This window comes from Herpailurus yagouaroundi, unplaced genomic scaffold (assembly GCF_014898765.1).
Source record: "Herpailurus yagouaroundi ecotype Mexico unplaced genomic scaffold, PumYag 142, whole genome shotgun sequence".
In the NCBI taxonomy this organism is placed as follows: Eukaryota; Metazoa; Chordata; class Mammalia; order Carnivora; family Felidae; genus Herpailurus; species Herpailurus yagouaroundi.
This window is the reverse complement of record NW_024412397.1, coordinates 4,378,279-4,395,114: the sequence shown is the minus strand read 5'-3', so window position 1 is coordinate 4,395,114 and position 16,836 is coordinate 4,378,279. Positions and strand designations below refer to the sequence as shown.

Below are 16,836 nucleotides of genomic sequence, written 5' to 3'. Positions count from 1 at the left end.
GGACTCAGCCCCAGGTCTGGTGCGCTCGGGGCCTCGCTCTGCACTTTCCCCAGCGTGCTGTACGAATTTTAATTTCCCTTGACCGTGTTACCACTTGCCATTTCTAGGGTAATACCTCACAGTAACAGAAGGCCCCACCACTGTTTTGCCACCTTCAGAAGGGTTGAGGCAGCTCCAGGCCAAGGGTTGTGTGTTGAAATCATTGGGAACCTTTTCAGTGAGGGTGGCTTGTGGTCAGTATCTTCTTGTCACACCCTTCTTTCCCCTCTTCCTTCCCTCCCTTCCTTCCTATGTCCCCCTTCCTTCCTCCCTGTCCCTCCCTCCCTCCAGCTCTTCCACCATTCCTCGCCTTCTCCTTCCCTGTCTCCCCCCTTCCTCTCTCCCCTCCTCCCTTCCTGTTTCCCCCCTTCCTCCCTCCCTCTTCCTTCCCACCTCCCTTGCTGCCTTCCTTTCTTTCACCCTTCCTCCTTGCTCCCCCTTCTCCCTCCCTCCCTCCTTTCCTTTCTATTTCCCCCTTCTCCCTCCCCCCTTCCTTCCACCCTTCCTCCCCTTCTCCCTCCCTCCCTTCCTCCCTTTCTTCCACCCTTACTTCTTCTTCCCTCCTTCCCTCTCTACCACCTTCCCTCCCTCCCTCCATTTCTCCACCCTTATTCCTCCCTCCCCCTTCCTCCCTCTCTTCCACCCTTTTTCCCCTCCTCCCTTTCTCCCTCCCTCCCTCCGCATCTCTTCCCTTAGTCCCTCCCTCCCTTCCCCACTTCTCCTACCCTTCCTCCTTCCCTGCCCTCCTTCCTTCCTCCCTTGTTCCTTCTCTCTCCCACCCATCATCCTTTCCCCCTTCTTCCTCCCTCCCCTTCCCTCCGCCCCCCCCGCCCCTCCGTCCTTCCTTCCTTCCTTCCTTCCTTCCTTCCTTCCTTCCTTCCTTCCCTATAACTATCCTGAACCCATCTAGAATTGTTTATTTTGGTTCCCTTCTAATTATCATTTCATCAATTATGGCAATCCTTATTCTATAGCTTACCACTAATACAGGTGTTTTACTAAATCCATAGTAGTCTTTGAGACAATGTAAGTGTCGTAACGTCATTGTGTCTTGTGTGTCATTGTTATTAACTGAGCCAGGGCCACATCACTCCTCATTGCAGAGCCTAGATTAGACCCAGGGTTTTCACTCGCAATTTCAGCAAGTGATTCTGTGCTGCTGCCTGTGTTGTTTCATAAACTTAGAAACCAAATACACTTTGTCCTTGATTTCCTTACTCATTTTGGCAAGTGACTTTTTAGTTAAAAAATGCGGACACAAGAACTAAAGAGTAATATATATGAATTTTAATTTGTAAGACGGAGAGAAGCATTGGTACTCGAGTGCAGCGTGTGGGCTCTGATCAGACTCAGTGGGCTCAAATGCCGAAGGCCACTCCCTGGCTGTGCAGCCTTGTGGGGGCCGACTTTTACAGTATGTGCACGGGTTGTTAAAAGTGAGGTTCAGTAAGTTACATATATGTAAAGCACTCAGAACAGAGCTTGGTAATTTCCCTCCCTACAAATAAAACAAAAAACCTAATAGGAGATGGCTTTTGTTACTATTAAGAATGTGGTTAATACTGGAAAATCTACATTTAACATTCTTGGAAAGGTGTAACACTTATAATTCTGACAATACTAATAGTGATATTCTTATAGGACCCCTTAGCAATGCCCTCTTGAGAAGGAGGAGTGCTGGGTCTCTGGATATCTCCCCGTCCTCCCCTGTAGAGCGTGGGCAATGCCCTGTGGGCATGTGTGAGAGTTTGTGGGTTTATGTCACTACCTCGCGGTTTCTTGGAAGAATATGTCTGATTGCCATAGCTAACATTGCATTATATCTAAGAGCTCACTGCTGCTTTTGTGCACACAAAGCTTACTTTCAGGAGAGGTGTGACACATAGAAGAGTTTTTGGTTTTTATGAATAAACAAAAGTTTTGTTAAGTTTTGTTTCTTCAGGAAAATAATAATTAGAATTTTTGAATATTAAAGGACATTTGGTCATTTTAAATTTGGGGATGTCGATAATTTGTTTTTGGAGGAAGTGGTTTTATGTAAAATTGCAAGGGCAGATTTCAGATGTGGAAGTTCTGGGTTCTGTGGGATGATTATAACCAAAAGGGCATTGGTATTTCAAGAAATGGTATCGTAAGATACTTGGGAAATCCCGATAGACATAATTGGTTTGGCCTAGCAATGAATGATCTGGTCAAAAAGCTTGAGAACTCTAGTTTTCTTTTCTTTGCTTTAAAATTTTTAAAATGTTGATTTAATTTTGAGAGAGAGAGACGGAGTGTGAGCAGGGGAGAGGCAGAGACAGAGGGAGACCCAGAATCGGAAGCAGGCTCCAGGCTCTGAGCTGTCAGCAGAGCCCAACGCGGGGCTCAAACTCACGAACCCTGAGATCATGACCTGAGCTGAAGTCAGATGCTTAGCCGACTGAGTCACCCAGGCACCCCGAGAACTGTAGTTTTCAAATGTTAACACCCAATCACTTCTGAGCTTTGGAATAAACAAATCTCATGTAATCATAGATTTTTTTTCTTCATTTGCCACATAAAGTTTTTGATAGATTTGAATTCCTTTGAGAAACTTCAAGTTTTTTTGTGTGTTCATTTAAGTTAATGTGCTAATTAATAGGCCAGAGAAGTGGATGGAAAAAACTCTTATGTGAAGTCATGTTTAAAACAATGTAAATGGGAACCTGTTTACATATACGTTTAGGATGATATAGAACATATTTCATTTAAATTTTTAAAAAATGTTTATTATTGAGAGAGAGAGACAGAGCATGAGCATGGGGGGCGGGGGGTGGGCAGAGAGACAGGGAGACACAGAATCTGAAGCAGGCTCCAGGCTCTGAGCTGTCAGCACAGAGCCCAGTGCGGGGCTCGAACTCACAAACCACGAGATCATGACCTGAGCTGAAGTCGGACGCTCAACCAACAGAGCCATCCAGGCGCCCCAGAATGTATTTCATTTAAATGTTACGCTAATGAAGTTTTAATACTTCAGTTAAGTGTTGATTTACTTTGTGCAGCATGTTTTACATTTTAGAAACAGCCATACCATGATCTTGGTTTCTGATACTTTGAGAGCAAAATATCTATTTTATCTTGATTTTGTTCATAATAAAACCAATGCGCTCTAACCCCACTGGCCAGTGTTTTAATAACACTTGGCATCTTTATGTTTATCTCTAAGCATAATTATTCTTGTTAACTGATTGCGTTGTGTTTATTGTTTTATCTGACCTGTTTCACTGGTCATTAATTTTTAGTTTTTATTTTCACCACAGGATAAATGTATTCTTCTTAAATATTATAAGTACTTTCCTAATCTCTGAATTAAAAAATGAAAAACTAAAACTTCTACATCAACTACTTGATTTTTCACTCATTAGTTTCTAAAGAGTCCTGTTCATTTAGAACAGTATTTAATATGCTATAATGATATTCTTTGTGAATACTTCTATTTCTGTAGCATTTCTTTTTCTTTTTTTTCTTGTCTCCATGAGGCATAATCTTCCTTTCGCAGGAGGCACAGAAAGGCAGAAAGAGCTCTGTGTCAAGGCCAGGAGGCGTGAATCTTGATTTTACGTCTTCAGCTTCTTTGCCACATTTTCTTGTAAAAGTCAAAGTCACTTCCCTTCTGGGAGCCCCGGTCCGTCCTCGCTCCGGTCACCCTGGTGGCGGCTGTGCTGCTCATGCAGTCGGTTGTGACAAGGCGCTGAGGGGACACGAGTGTGCCGTGTAAAGTATAAAGCAGCATGTTATTTTTCACTATTAAAAATTTTACTGATTGTAGAAAAGCAAAGAATGTAAATAATCTAAAACGAAATCTCATGTTAAGTGTATTTGACTTGTATTTGCTTCATGTCTGTGTTTGTATGTTTTTATGCTAGGGTACAAAAATACATGTGTGTTTATATACACACGTGGGATTACATTGTACGTAATGTTTTTGTCTTTTTTAATCTAATATGCCTTGAGAAATTTTCTGTACTTTTAATTGGTGCATAATATCCTAATATAATCATGCCATTACTATTGAGCATTTAGGGTCTTTTTATTTTTCAGTTGGAGTGCGGCTTTTTTCCCTTCATTTCCGATTCTTTCTTGAGGGTATATTCCAAAAATTGGGATAACTGGTTCAGATGACTATTGAAGACTAATATTTGCTCGCTTAAGGCTTGGTGCTTTATTCAGTTCGGTAGGGAATCATAAAATGTTTATGACTGAGGTGCAGTGTGAACATATTTAGGGACAGATGATGTGATGGTGGAATACGGGGTGAGTTGTGATGGAGAGCACCTTGATGCTTTCACACTCTAACACGGCTTGTTCTAGTGCAATCATAGGAGAATGAGAGAAGTATGTAATGTCTTGATAGGGAACAGTTGTGACCCAAACAACAGATGATTCATGAACATGAGGATATGATTATTGAATTGGGCACGTGGTACAGTTGCTGGAATCAGGGAAGTTTGGAGAGACCATTAGTGAGGGAAGGTCATGACTGGGGTCAGGCCTGTTTGAAGGTATTGTCAGTTCAGAGAAGGAAAACATGCCCCAGGAAAGGCCATGGTGGAGGTACATATTTCAGACTCATCCACAATGGGGTTACGCTTGGTGCCCAGAAAGGAATTAGTATGAAGTAATTCGCAGTAAGAATGGTAATGTCATCCCGTGAAGGTAAGAGGAAGGACAAGAGTTGACAATAGTGGGAAGCAGGGAGTGTTCAGGGATGGTTGAGAACTTGTGCAAGAAGCACGTAATTGGAGATTTCAGGAAGTAGTCATGATCAGCACGTTTCCACTTGGAGGATTCACAGTAAAAGCTGCTTCTTTCTCTGAGTATACTGTGATTTTTTTTTTATATAAAACATGCTTGTATGCCACTTGAAAACATATAGTATTTTAGAAAATGAAAAGATACATTCAGTTGTTGTAGTGAATACTCATTACCTAAGAGTAGCCGTTATATTTGAGATCCTCTGTATATTTCCTTTCCTGGCCATCAGGAAGTATACCCACCATATTTCTTTGTGTGTTTACTTACTTATTTATTTATTCTTAAAGTTTTATTTATGTATTTTGACACACACACACAAACACACACACACACACACACACACACACACACACACACACACGGGACATGTGGAAGGGGCAGAGAGAATGAGAGAGAGAGAGAATCCCAAGCAGGCTCTGTACTGCCAGCACAGAGCCCGATACAGGGCTTGAACCAGCAAACTGTAAGATCATGACCTGAGCCGAAAGCAAGAGTCCGACGCTGTATCAACTGAGCCGCTCAGATGCTCCTTTACTTATTTATTTCCTAGTTTTGTGCCCCAAAGGAGCTTGGATTTAGTGATATCCCAGTAGCAGTCATCATAGGTAGCACCTAGATCTTGCTTTGTAAATACTACTCCTTACTATAAGAAACTGGGGCTGAGTCCAGTTCTACAGCAGGGAAAAGACATGGTGAGCCTGGAACATCTTACGCTGGAAAATAAGGAAATGCTCAGGCACCAAGAGGAGTGATGTCAAAAGGACTTAGTAGCTAGCTTTAAAGGGCCTCCATTGGCTAATTTTGGGACAGTGTGAGAATTACAAAGCATAATTATGGTAATTGATTGTGAAACATAACATAAAAGTGAAAATACAAAAGTCCATTTGAAATGGACTCCTTGGAAGGGAGCAAGGAGGAGAGCATGAGGCGGTGAGGCAGGTGAAAATGGTGAAGTTCTTTCTAGAAGAATGTCATTCTAATAAATGTAGAAGAAATGATAGAACATTGTCATTTCGCAACCCTTATTATAATGATTGTGATAGGTAAGATTAATTAATGAACACTGCTGCCACCGGGAGACCATTGTGGGGGAAGAAGATGGTCACATGTCCCCCAGTAGAATCACCTGAATTCTTTGGCTAATGGTCCGGCTTCTTCCACCTTCAGAGCCTGCAGTGCAGCTGTCTCTGGTCCCGGTCTCGTAGTTCTCTCTCTCTGTCTGCCTCCTTTCTTCTGCCTTCCTCTTCCACTTTTAAAGGACACTTGTGATTGCCTTGAGTCCACCTACGTAGTCCAGGATAATTTTCCTATTTTATTGTATTTATTTTATTTTTTAATGGTGTTATTTATTTTTGAGACAGAGAGAGACAGAGCATGAGCAGGGAGGGGGAGAGAGAGAGAGAGAGAGAGAAAGAGAGGGAGAGAGAGACAGAATCCGAAGTAGGCTCCAGGCTCCAGCTGTCAGCACAGAGCCCGATGTGGGGCTCGAACTCATGGACTGTGAGATCATGACCTGAGCTGAAGTCAGACGCTTAACCCACTGAACCACCTAGGCACCCCTATTATCTCATTTTTAAAACTTTCTGAGATAGGCATTTCTGTCTCCACACTACAAAGTAGGAAGGAGAGGATTAGCGTGATTAAAAAAAAGAAATGTGTGGGCTCCACTCCCATGGTAAGTGGTAGAGTAGGCCCTGCTCTCATTGCTGACTGCAAAACCCGTGCCTTTTGAAGTGTACGTCCGGTCATGTTCATGTCCTGTTTCAGTGTTCCTCAGACTCTACAGCAGCATTTTCTCAATTGTGTCCTGAAGACAGAGTTCTAACAGATGTTCGTTCATCTTTATGACAAAAATATGTAGCAGTCCAGTAGGTTCAGAGAGAGCTGCACACATCTCCCCTCCCTCTCTTGGGCCTCCGTGCTCACAGGCTCCTTCCGACTGGGAGGCTGCAGTGTCTGACTCTCCCAACTCAGTGTTGCCTGGGGAGGGAGGCTTCACACCCCGCCCTCCAGCCCTCCCCTTTCGGAAACATCCCTATGACTGTCCTGCAGAACAGTCATCTGCAGGATATTTGGCAAATGTTGAGAATCTGGATAAAATCTAAAGTTTTTGGCATGACTCATAGGACGCTTCGTGATTTAGAACTCTGCTGTTTTGGTTTTTTTTCCTTTGTTATCTCAGGTTGGTACCTAATTCTCTAGCAGCCTTTCTCGACCTTTCTGTGTTACTTCCTTCCCCATTGCATGTCTGGTCCGTGGGCTGGAATCTGCATGCCTTGACCCGTTTAACTGTTGTGCTCCGAGGCCTCTTTGGAACCTCGGAGTGGCTCCCTCTCTCTGTGGTCTCTGCTCGCGATCTTGGCGATTGCACCTAAACATTCTTTGTCATTGCTTGCTCCTCTCCTGTCTGTTCCATGGGTAGCCCTGAGTCCCCGGTGCTTACTGATGGTATTAAAACACGTGAACCTTTTAATTAGTGTTTGAATCGAATCACTTTGAATTGCATTGTAGCTCCTATGAACGTGGGGTTCCTACCACATTGCTAACTGGGCTAACTTCCTGCTAACGTGGCCTGATTACAGAGAGGTGCTGGCCGGTGGGAATGAGGTAGATTATCAGGAGGGGGGTAGTTAGGCCTTGAACCTTTGAGTTTAAGGTGGTTAAGAGCTAAAAGTGGCAAAGATTTGTATAACGTTAAGAATGTGTGAGTCACCATGCTCTGTGCTGTGCAAACAATGATCGTGTTCTCCTCATCACATCCTTATTAGGTAGGAACAGTCACTGCCATCCATTTGATATATGAGGAAACCGAAGGCACCTTGTTGAGTCACATGTCTGAGCTTACAGGGTGAATTAATGCTGGACTGACAAGTGACACCAAGAAGTTCAGGTCCAGAGTCACATGTCTTGGTGGCATGCTGGGAAGGGGTTGACACTGAACAGCACCTGTGAGACGTCTCCGTGTAGCCTGCGTTCTGGGCAGTGGTTAGGGGTGTGTGTGCCTGGGTGTTGGGGGCCCCGCTGGAGACCTGGGTAGGGGACTCGGATCCCTCAGTAAGACCTAAAGAGGGTGTACATGGGCTTGCCTCACGGTCGTGTGTTAACAAGTCCTGCAGATTCTTGTTGACCTACTGTGTTAATGTGTTTGGATTTTAACTGCTGAAAAGCACACACGTTCCTCTTTCCTGTAACCTGTGTGGCCTGCGTTGACCTGATGGTCAGAAATTCTCACACAGTTAGGTATTATATACCCTACAGGCCCGTCTTTGAGGAGCATGTGCCCTTGTCAGAGAGGCAAGGGACACAGGAATAACATGGCAGAGACTCAGGAGGCATACGGCTGCTGCTCGTCTTGGCTCGAGGCCGGGAGGAACACGGCCTGTGCACAGCTGACCTCTGGCCCCCCGCTAAACATCCTGACTTGCTGTGTGTTAGAGGCTCTCGCGTGCTGTGGCTCTAGGTTTCTGTTTCACATCCCTTTCCCCAAATTCATGACACTGTTTTATTTACTTAAATAGATCAATCAGATAGTCTTTGATGACTCTGAAGTGGAAATCATTCCGCAGTGATACGACCTAAGGGACTGAAGGAAGAGGCTGTGATTAGGTCGACGTATCGTGTAGGAGAAATCGGTTTAAAATTAGAAGTTAAAGTAAGAAATATTTGTACTGAAAAGTAGAAATCTATAGCTAGGATGTAAATGTTATTACTGTGCTGCTCTTTTGACATCAAAAGCAATTTTAAGTGATGCTATTTCAGGCAATTATAGATACTTGGAAATCAATCATATATAGAAAACACTGTTTTTATTATTTCAAGGTATTCCTTCAGATTGTCAGGCATTTGCAGGTGGACGACCTCAGCGAGTGTATTCTAGCGTGCACCTCGCCCTTGACCTCCAGGCCAGCAGGTTCCCCTCTTGTTGGGTGCCTCCCAGAGTCTCCTGGTGGCCCCTGCCCTCGTCTCCTCCCTCCGTCTACTCTGCGCCCAGCAGCTAGAGGAATTCATCAGAGTGAGAGTCAGACGTGTCCCACTAGTGTTCAGACTGGGCTTCCTTTCTCACTGGAGTGTGAGCCTGGGCTGTCTGGCCTGTGAGGTTGTTGCTCTCAGGGACACCACACGGCCTGCCCTGCCCTATCCTGCCTTCCCTTGCCCTCCCCTGCCTTTCCACCTGCTCAGCCCTTGCCCCTTCCTCCCCTCTACCCTCCCCTCCAGGAGCAGGCCCCACACTAGGCTCATACTCAGCTGTCCTGGCTGCCCTTCCTTCTGTGGCCTGCTGTTCCCTGCTCTGTCCCCTGCCAGTTCCTTGCCTCTTTCCCTCACAAGCCACATTCTGGAGCCTCCAATATAGAATTTTGATTCCAATATAGAATTCAGATCTTCCTTCTTCTTTTTGTTTATCCTCTTATCACTATTCAAGATGCTTGTTCTTGTCTGTTTCACTAGTGTTAACATTTTCTGAGGTAGGACTCGTAAGTGTTGCCTTGTGTGCATCGCATCTGTCTAGAACTGTTCCTTACCAAGCACGGGACTTGCTGTGTGCCCGCAGGAGTGCAACGGGCTGGGTGCATCCTGTTGGAGGCTACAGGTGATGGAATGAAAGCTCCGTGAAGGCACAGCTCTGTCTGATGTGACATATTAGTGCGCTACACAGGAAGTGATCAGTACATGTGGGGAAACACGATGGAGGCCAAAAGGCAGAAGTATTCATGAGGAAGAAGGCATTTCACTTGTATCACTTTTCAAATTTGTGGCTATTTTTGTTTTATTTCTGATGGTATCTAGATTTTAAAATTTCCAAAGCAGTTAATATGCTAAAGATATTAATGCAGTGCTATGAAGATGGCAGTGAAAGCTAGAAGACATTCAGTAATCGCAAATTGTTTGCAATGTTTTGTTCGTGTAAGTTGGTAAGATTATTTTAGCCATGTTTGAGTTATATTTTTTAATCGAGGATGATACTGAGACTTTGATGCTACTTGTACTTTGTATAGACCGAATTTAAAGACTTTATACGTCAAGTCAGATTTCAGTTGAATGGACATTTTACATTTGGCTGTAATTGAGCTGTATTTTAGTATTATAAATTTTTCCCATAATAAAAAAATTGTTATTCCTCCAAATATTTAGTGTTACATTGAGCAGATAATTGAGAAATTATATTAGGTAGAAGCTTTCTCTCGCTGTGTACTTTAGTTTGCTCCCCTGTGCAGGGTAATATTTTTGTTTCCAGTCTTAAAACTTAAACATTTTAATTAATAAAATTTTTTTTCATTTAGAAACTGCACTGTGGTTCTAAGCTCACGTCTCTTAAATTATACTTGGTCATGTAAATAAGCTTTGCTTTGCAACTTTGGGTTCTTAACCTTTGCTCTTTGCTATTAGCTTTATGTTTTTTTAATTATAGGAAAATAGAGGACAGTAGGGAAGTTATGCCTTAAATGGACTGTTGTTATTACTGCATTCTTTTTTAAGGAAATGAAAAATGTTATTTATTTTGTCCAAATCAAGCAGAAACAAATATAGAATATCTTGTACCATTATTCTTGCTAAGCATTTAATATCATCACTCTTTGATTCTTTACATGTAATCATGTTTCCATTTTAATGATTGATAGAATGATCAGTTATTTATAGTTGTAAAGCATGTATTGTCCGTATCTATTACCTAACGTATAAAAAAGAATGAATGTCATTTTCAGTGTATACACATACATTATTTGAATAATGAAGTCACAGTCATTTAAAAAATGCAAATGCATTGTTTTAGCCTCAAAACTGAGGTTCCCTAATATTATAGGAAAATAACCAAAATAGACCAGAAATGGGGGAAACACACACACACACACACACACACACACACACACACACACACACAAAAGAGGCATTCACAGTTTTAGAAATTGTTTCAGTCTTAGCTTTTGACACGTCTCTTCCAGAAGGCCGCAGTACGTTATAGTCTTACATTGCCCGTTTGTGCAAACATGTCCAGATGAATTCGGTGTTTAATGTTAAGAATCTTATAACATGCCAATTTGATTTGTAGCCCTTCATATCATAGAATGCTAATTAAAATCATATTTTTGCATATGTCATGCCTTTCATGTACATATGCAAATAGATTCTGTTGCCTTTCAGCTATTGGTAATTAACTTTATGAAGGACAGCTGTAATACATAATTAACAAAAATGTTTGCAAGCCCTTTTACACTGGAAGTTATAACATTAAATTTCTTTTTTTTTTTTTTTTTTTTTTTGCTTATCAGAGAACCATTTTAGTCTGATGCTTCTGAATGAGATCTAAATTGTTTTAAATAATCACACGATGTAATTAAATTGATGTTGTACTGTATTCAGAAGGAGATAACTAGTGTTCCATGGACTGGGTGCTGATTCCTGTCCATTTCATATTTATGAAATCAAAATTGAATTAAGTAAGCTGATTTGTGTATGAAATAAGATAGTGTGTCAGGTAATACTTTTTGTTTGTTTTAGTTATTGACGTCTTCTTGGCACTTAAGCACATTTTTTTTTCTTTTTTGCATGTGCCAGAGACACAATAAACATTTATAACATTTTTAAAAACCTTTTATCAAATTATTACCATGTTTTCAAGGAAGCTTCATGGAAGCTATTCATTTTGTCTTTTATAGTCTCTTAAATATTTAATAAAATGACATTTTCTCAAACTCATTTCATGATTGAAGTGTGGGATCAACTAGGGGGCAGTGAATGTTATGTTGTGGTATTGCTTTATCTTTCTTCTGATGGTGAAGACAGTGACTAAGCTACAGTCATTGTTTTTGTCCCTGTTCACACACTCAAGTAAGAAAACAAACCATTTGATTTAAATTCACTTATTTCTTCTGGTCTTCAAATATCACAGTATATTTGATCTGTATGCAAGCATCTGGTTTACCAAGAACACCATTGTAATATGCACATTCCTGTTGTATTCATATATAAATGCCTGTTTGAAAATACTTTCTGGACATATTTTTAGTAGAGAGTTATGACTGAATTCTATAATTATTGTTATTTCTTTCTTCAGGGTTGCTTTTGTAATGAAGAAGCACTTAAATACTCATCTGCTAGGCAAACATGGAGTTGGCACCCCCAAAGAAAGGTAATTTTTGTTCATTTTTAAAAATTTAACAAATACAGTTATGTTTTCACTTTAGGCTTTGTTTAAGTGCCTTCTAGAATTTTTATCAAGTCAGTTTATCATGTTTGCATTTGTGGTACTCTGTGGTCTAATAATATATTTTATGTCATTCTCCCCCCAAAATTTAATGTCATTTTAATTTTAAAAATTCTAATCTAAAAATATTTGAAAGGATTTAAGGGACTTTGAATTTGTGAAATAATCTTGAAACAGTAGAAAAGTTGATTTAGAGGGGATGACCTCTGCACATGTGTATGAATGGGCTAAAATAAGTATGTAAAAGTAAACTTGGTCTATTTTTTCCTGTATTTTTATTTTGAGGTTTTAAAATAATATTTTTTAATTCTTACTGTAATTAAACATTGCTGACACTAAAAAAGAAATACATCTTGTGTCATCCCCAAAATAATACTGTAGTTGCCATGTCATGAAAAATAACACTACGATTGTTATGTCATCAACTGCCAGGCCTTCGTTTCTCTTGCCACTGTGTCATAATTAGCTTCGGCACATATACTTAATTATATTAGGTGAGCAGAAATAGAACAGTGTCAGCTATCAGGTGAGTTTGGCTACTTCTGAATTTTTTAAATCTGTACAATGTACAGCTCACCCAGAGCTAGTAAAACCCTCTCTTCTTCCTTCAAAGACACAGTAGGTTGCCCCCAAACCCTCCGAGACGGCATCTCAAACTCTGTAGTTGCTCCTGGAAACTTTTGGTTTTTAATACTTTTTTAAGATGTCAGTCATGATGCAGATTGTTCTATAGCCCAGGACCTCCCAGGACTTCTTCCTTATTTGTAAATGTTTAATTGCCTTTTTAAAACATTTAAGATGCTCTTACCAATATTTTCTGTGTTTATAAGCAATTTACCTTGACACTTCTTTTGAGGGCATACCGTTTTCTTAGCGTTTTAGTTTGGACGTGACTACCGCCTCAAAATATGGAGTGTATGCCTGCTTCCTTTTTTTTTTTATCTTTGGGTTTCTGGGACTTCTGTTGGTAGCATTAGATTTAATTTGAGCCTGACTGTATGTGTTGAACACCTCCCGAATGCATTATTCTTGAAATTCAAAAAATTCTATATTATTTAAATTATAATTCAAGAATTGTCAGAGTTATGTTTCTTGAGTGTTTATGAAAGTAGAAACAAAACTTTGTACGTACTATGTTTTTGTTGCTTTTACATGCATTATCTCATGTTATTAGCAGTGCATTATTCCAGTTTTATAGATCTAAGGACCAAGATTCAGGAATAGGCAATAATTTATTCCATATCTTATAGTGAATACGTTAGAATTGTTGTTATTCTGACTCTAATCCCATTGTTCTTCCTTGTACTAATTAGTACACATTGAGAATCTTTATATACAGGTACTTAGGCTATTTTGTTCACAAAATAAATTACAAATGATGAAAACAGTCTAGGTCATTTAATTAGTAAAAAGAAAATATTTCCTACCATATAACTAGTATATGTTTTGGACTCACATTATATCATTTTGCCTTTTATTGAGGAATTGTAAAGGGTGAAGTAAGTGGTCATATTGTTTCATACTAATGAAAAATTGGGCACCTTATACATATTTTCATCCTTGAAGCCCTTAAGAGCAGTAGAAACCTCCTATGTATCATGACAGGAAATTGAAAAGCCAGGTGTACTATTTGGTTTTCCATTTACCTGACATGGTTTGGTCCTAAAATCAGAGAATGAATCTCAGGTGGGGAAAGCACGTCCTGTCTTTGGGGCCGTAACCCCCTACGTAGTCCAGGGTGCAGGCCCCACCTCAGCTGCACATCTTCCATTGAATTGCTGTTTCTATTAAGACCTCTGTGTCTCAGAACACTTGTTGTTTCCGGTATGTGCTTTCGGGGTGCTCCCTCTCACTGCATAGAAATGCAACGTCAGAAAGCCAGGGCCCCAGCAGCAGTGTCGGTTTCCAGTAGATGTGTGTAGCTGGGGAAGGTCCTGTTTAAGTAGCAAAATCTAGCACGGTCGGTGCCAAAGGGCTCTTTTCTTCCATTCCACCTTCCTCCCTGCCTTGGCGAGGGAATTGATGGCTGTTAATGGTTTTAGGAAACAAAGAAACTCTTTATCAGCATGTTGAACCCTCACTTTGGGCATTACTGTTCTCAAAATTGAGTTAAACCTTTTTTTCTTACCTATTTAAAACATTAATGCCTTGGCTATAGTTTTGCAAGCTTGCTATATTTTAATTTCTCCAGGACAAAATAATCAGCTTACTTTTTTATGTTTTAAATTTGATTCTCCCCTCTTATGTGTTGCATATTATAGCAAATAGTAATAGAAGTTAGCCAAATAGGCCATGACAATTAAATTAATAATGCATTTTGTTTGCAAGTATTTAGGCCTTGTGCTTTGACTGATGTATGCAAAAATGATAATTTATTACCAATAAATTCATGTACTTGCACTGCAGTTTGATGAACCAGTAAATTTTGTCAGCATGACTGTCATTAGCAACAGTAATTTAGATAATTTCAAATATATATGTTTTGACTTCATGAACACCTGAAGTGGTGGCCTGTGCGAGAACATAGTTTTTTGTCCCTAAATTTGCCTGAACTTATTTTAAGGTAGTACATTACTGTGTTTCTGAAGTCTCATACACTTAAATATCAAGAACTCAATATAGCTACATCTGATTCACGTTCCAAAATAATAAACTCCAATTAATTTTCAAATTCATTCTAAAGTATTTCCTATTTTAAATAAGTAATTCTGTTCTTAATATAGTAAGCCAAAGTATCTTTATGACTCTTTGAATTTGCTAATAGTAATCTAGAAAACGAGCCTGTGCACAATTACCACAACTGAAACAGCCATAATAAGTCTATCTCTTGTGAAAGCCAGGCGCATGTAACAACAGAAGGAGATGGCCTTCCTAGTTCAGTGCTTGTGTGGATCTATAGGAGGAGGCAAAGGGCTCACCGGGAATCTCTGAATTTGTGGTGTCCAGGCACCAGCGGGAGGTATCTGCCCAGGCAGCATCTCAGGAAGGCTCCTAAGCCCCCCAGCTACTTTCACCCAGAGAATTTTATTTTTTTAAAAATTTTTTTTTCAACTTTTTTTTAAATTTATTTTTGGGACAGAGAGAGACAGAGCATGAACGGGGGAGGGGCAGAGAGAGAGGGAGACACAGAATCGGAAACAGGCTCCAGGCTCCGAGCCACCCGCCCAGAGCCTGACGCGGGGCTCGAACTCACGGAGCGCGAGATCGTGACCTGGCTGAAGTCGGACGCTTAACCGACTGCGCCACCCGGGCGCCCCTCACCCAGAGAATTTTAAATTGGATCCATGCATTAGACAGTCTAAGAGCTAAATAATTTCATGATCAAAGGAAGTGTACCTATTTTTTCGATTTATTAATGAGTATCTACATCACAACCTTAGTGAAGCCACTTTGTAGGCCTCTACTCAGGTTCTCAGTCTCTGATAGAGCATTATTGTCAACATGACTGTGGGGGGTGTTTAGGCCCTAGGAGGGGGAGGAGGCAGGGGGTCAGGGGTAGGCTCAGGGCTGATTAGTGCTTTTGTTCCAGTGAATGGGTTTCCCCCAGGCCTCCTTCAGATTCTTGAGCTGTGAGATTTGTGTTGGCCCTATCCCCTTTTATCAGACTCTTGGGATTGTGGTTAGCCATCTTGCTTTTAATGGTACCTTTGATCTTATTGCTAAGTAAAATCTTTCCCCCACACTTTTATACATGCCAGGTGTTACCTAGACTAAACTGTGGGGTAGAAATCCTCACAACTCTGATACTTGGTTCTAATTTCTTGTAACGCATTGTGACCAGACGTGACATCGTGTAGGCCTTTGGGGTCTACCTGGTCTCCTTTCCTTTCTCTCTCTTCTCATAAACTTTTATGTTTATATGTTAAAATTTTATGAAAACATCATTATTTCCTGCTTTTCAGTTTAGATGGAAAACATCACTCTTTTTCTTGAAACATGAAAGTATCCCAGACCGAAACAGTCCTGGGAAAAGCATATATACTTGCACAGGGAGTTGCCTTTGAAGCTTTGCTGCAGTGGTTTGCGTTGATTAGAAACTTAAGTTGCTTTTAAATGAGAAAATAATACCTTTTTATAAAAACTGTGAATGACATATATTTAAAAAGACTCAAATTTTTCCTCTCAGAAGAGCATGAGGTTAATTCATTATTGTCACTTGATTGTCTGTTTTTAAAAGTTACCTTGGGCTAAGTTGGCACGTGATTCTTTTAATTTTTTTTTTTTTTTCTTTTTCAACGTTTATTTATTTTTGGGACAGAGAGAGACAGAGCATGAACGGGGGAGGGGCAGAGAGAGAGGGAGACACAGAATCAGAAACAGGCTCCAGGCTCTGAGCCATCAGCCCAGAGCCTGACGCGGGGCTCGAACTCACGGACCGCGAGATTGTGACCTGGCTGAAGTCGGACGCTTAACCGACTGCGCCACCCAGGCGCCCTGGCACGTGATTCTTTAGTGAAGGACCAGAATCTTTCTTAGTGTTTATGCCTCATGATTTTTTGAGGGGGTAAATATTGTTTTCTGTCACTGAAATGGGTAGCTTATTCTCATGGATACACTAAGATACTTTACTTAGTGCTATATGCCCATCTTAGATCTCCATGGAGTGTTCTTTCTCCAACTTGTGGGTCACACTGTATGACTGCTGGCCTTGGGCCGTCTCTCCCCACCCCTGCTGCTTGTTGGCCTTCCCTCTTATTTCTTCTCTTACTCGAATGGTTAACAGAGTTTCCTTTCTGCCCTCCCTGTTTCTGTTTCTTTCTTTTCTTTTCTTTTCTTTTCTTTTCTTTTCTTTTCTTTTCTTTTCTTTTCTTTTCTTTTCT

General features: G+C 40.8%; 1 protein-coding gene across 4 annotated transcripts in view; it reads left to right on the top strand.

Moving 5' to 3' along the window:
* The window catches only part of ZNF407 (zinc finger protein 407), a 507,857-nt gene that overhangs the window by 164,166 nt on the left and 326,855 nt on the right, over nucleotides 1-16,836 (top strand). For all 4 annotated transcript variants that reach the window (XM_040478555.1, XM_040478554.1, XM_040478557.1 and 1 more), the window contains exon 4: nucleotides 11,867-11,941. In XM_040478555.1, the coding sequence (XP_040334489.1) occupies nucleotides 11,867-11,941 (75 nt within the window). The remainder of the gene's footprint in view (nucleotides 1-11,866; nucleotides 11,942-16,836) is intronic.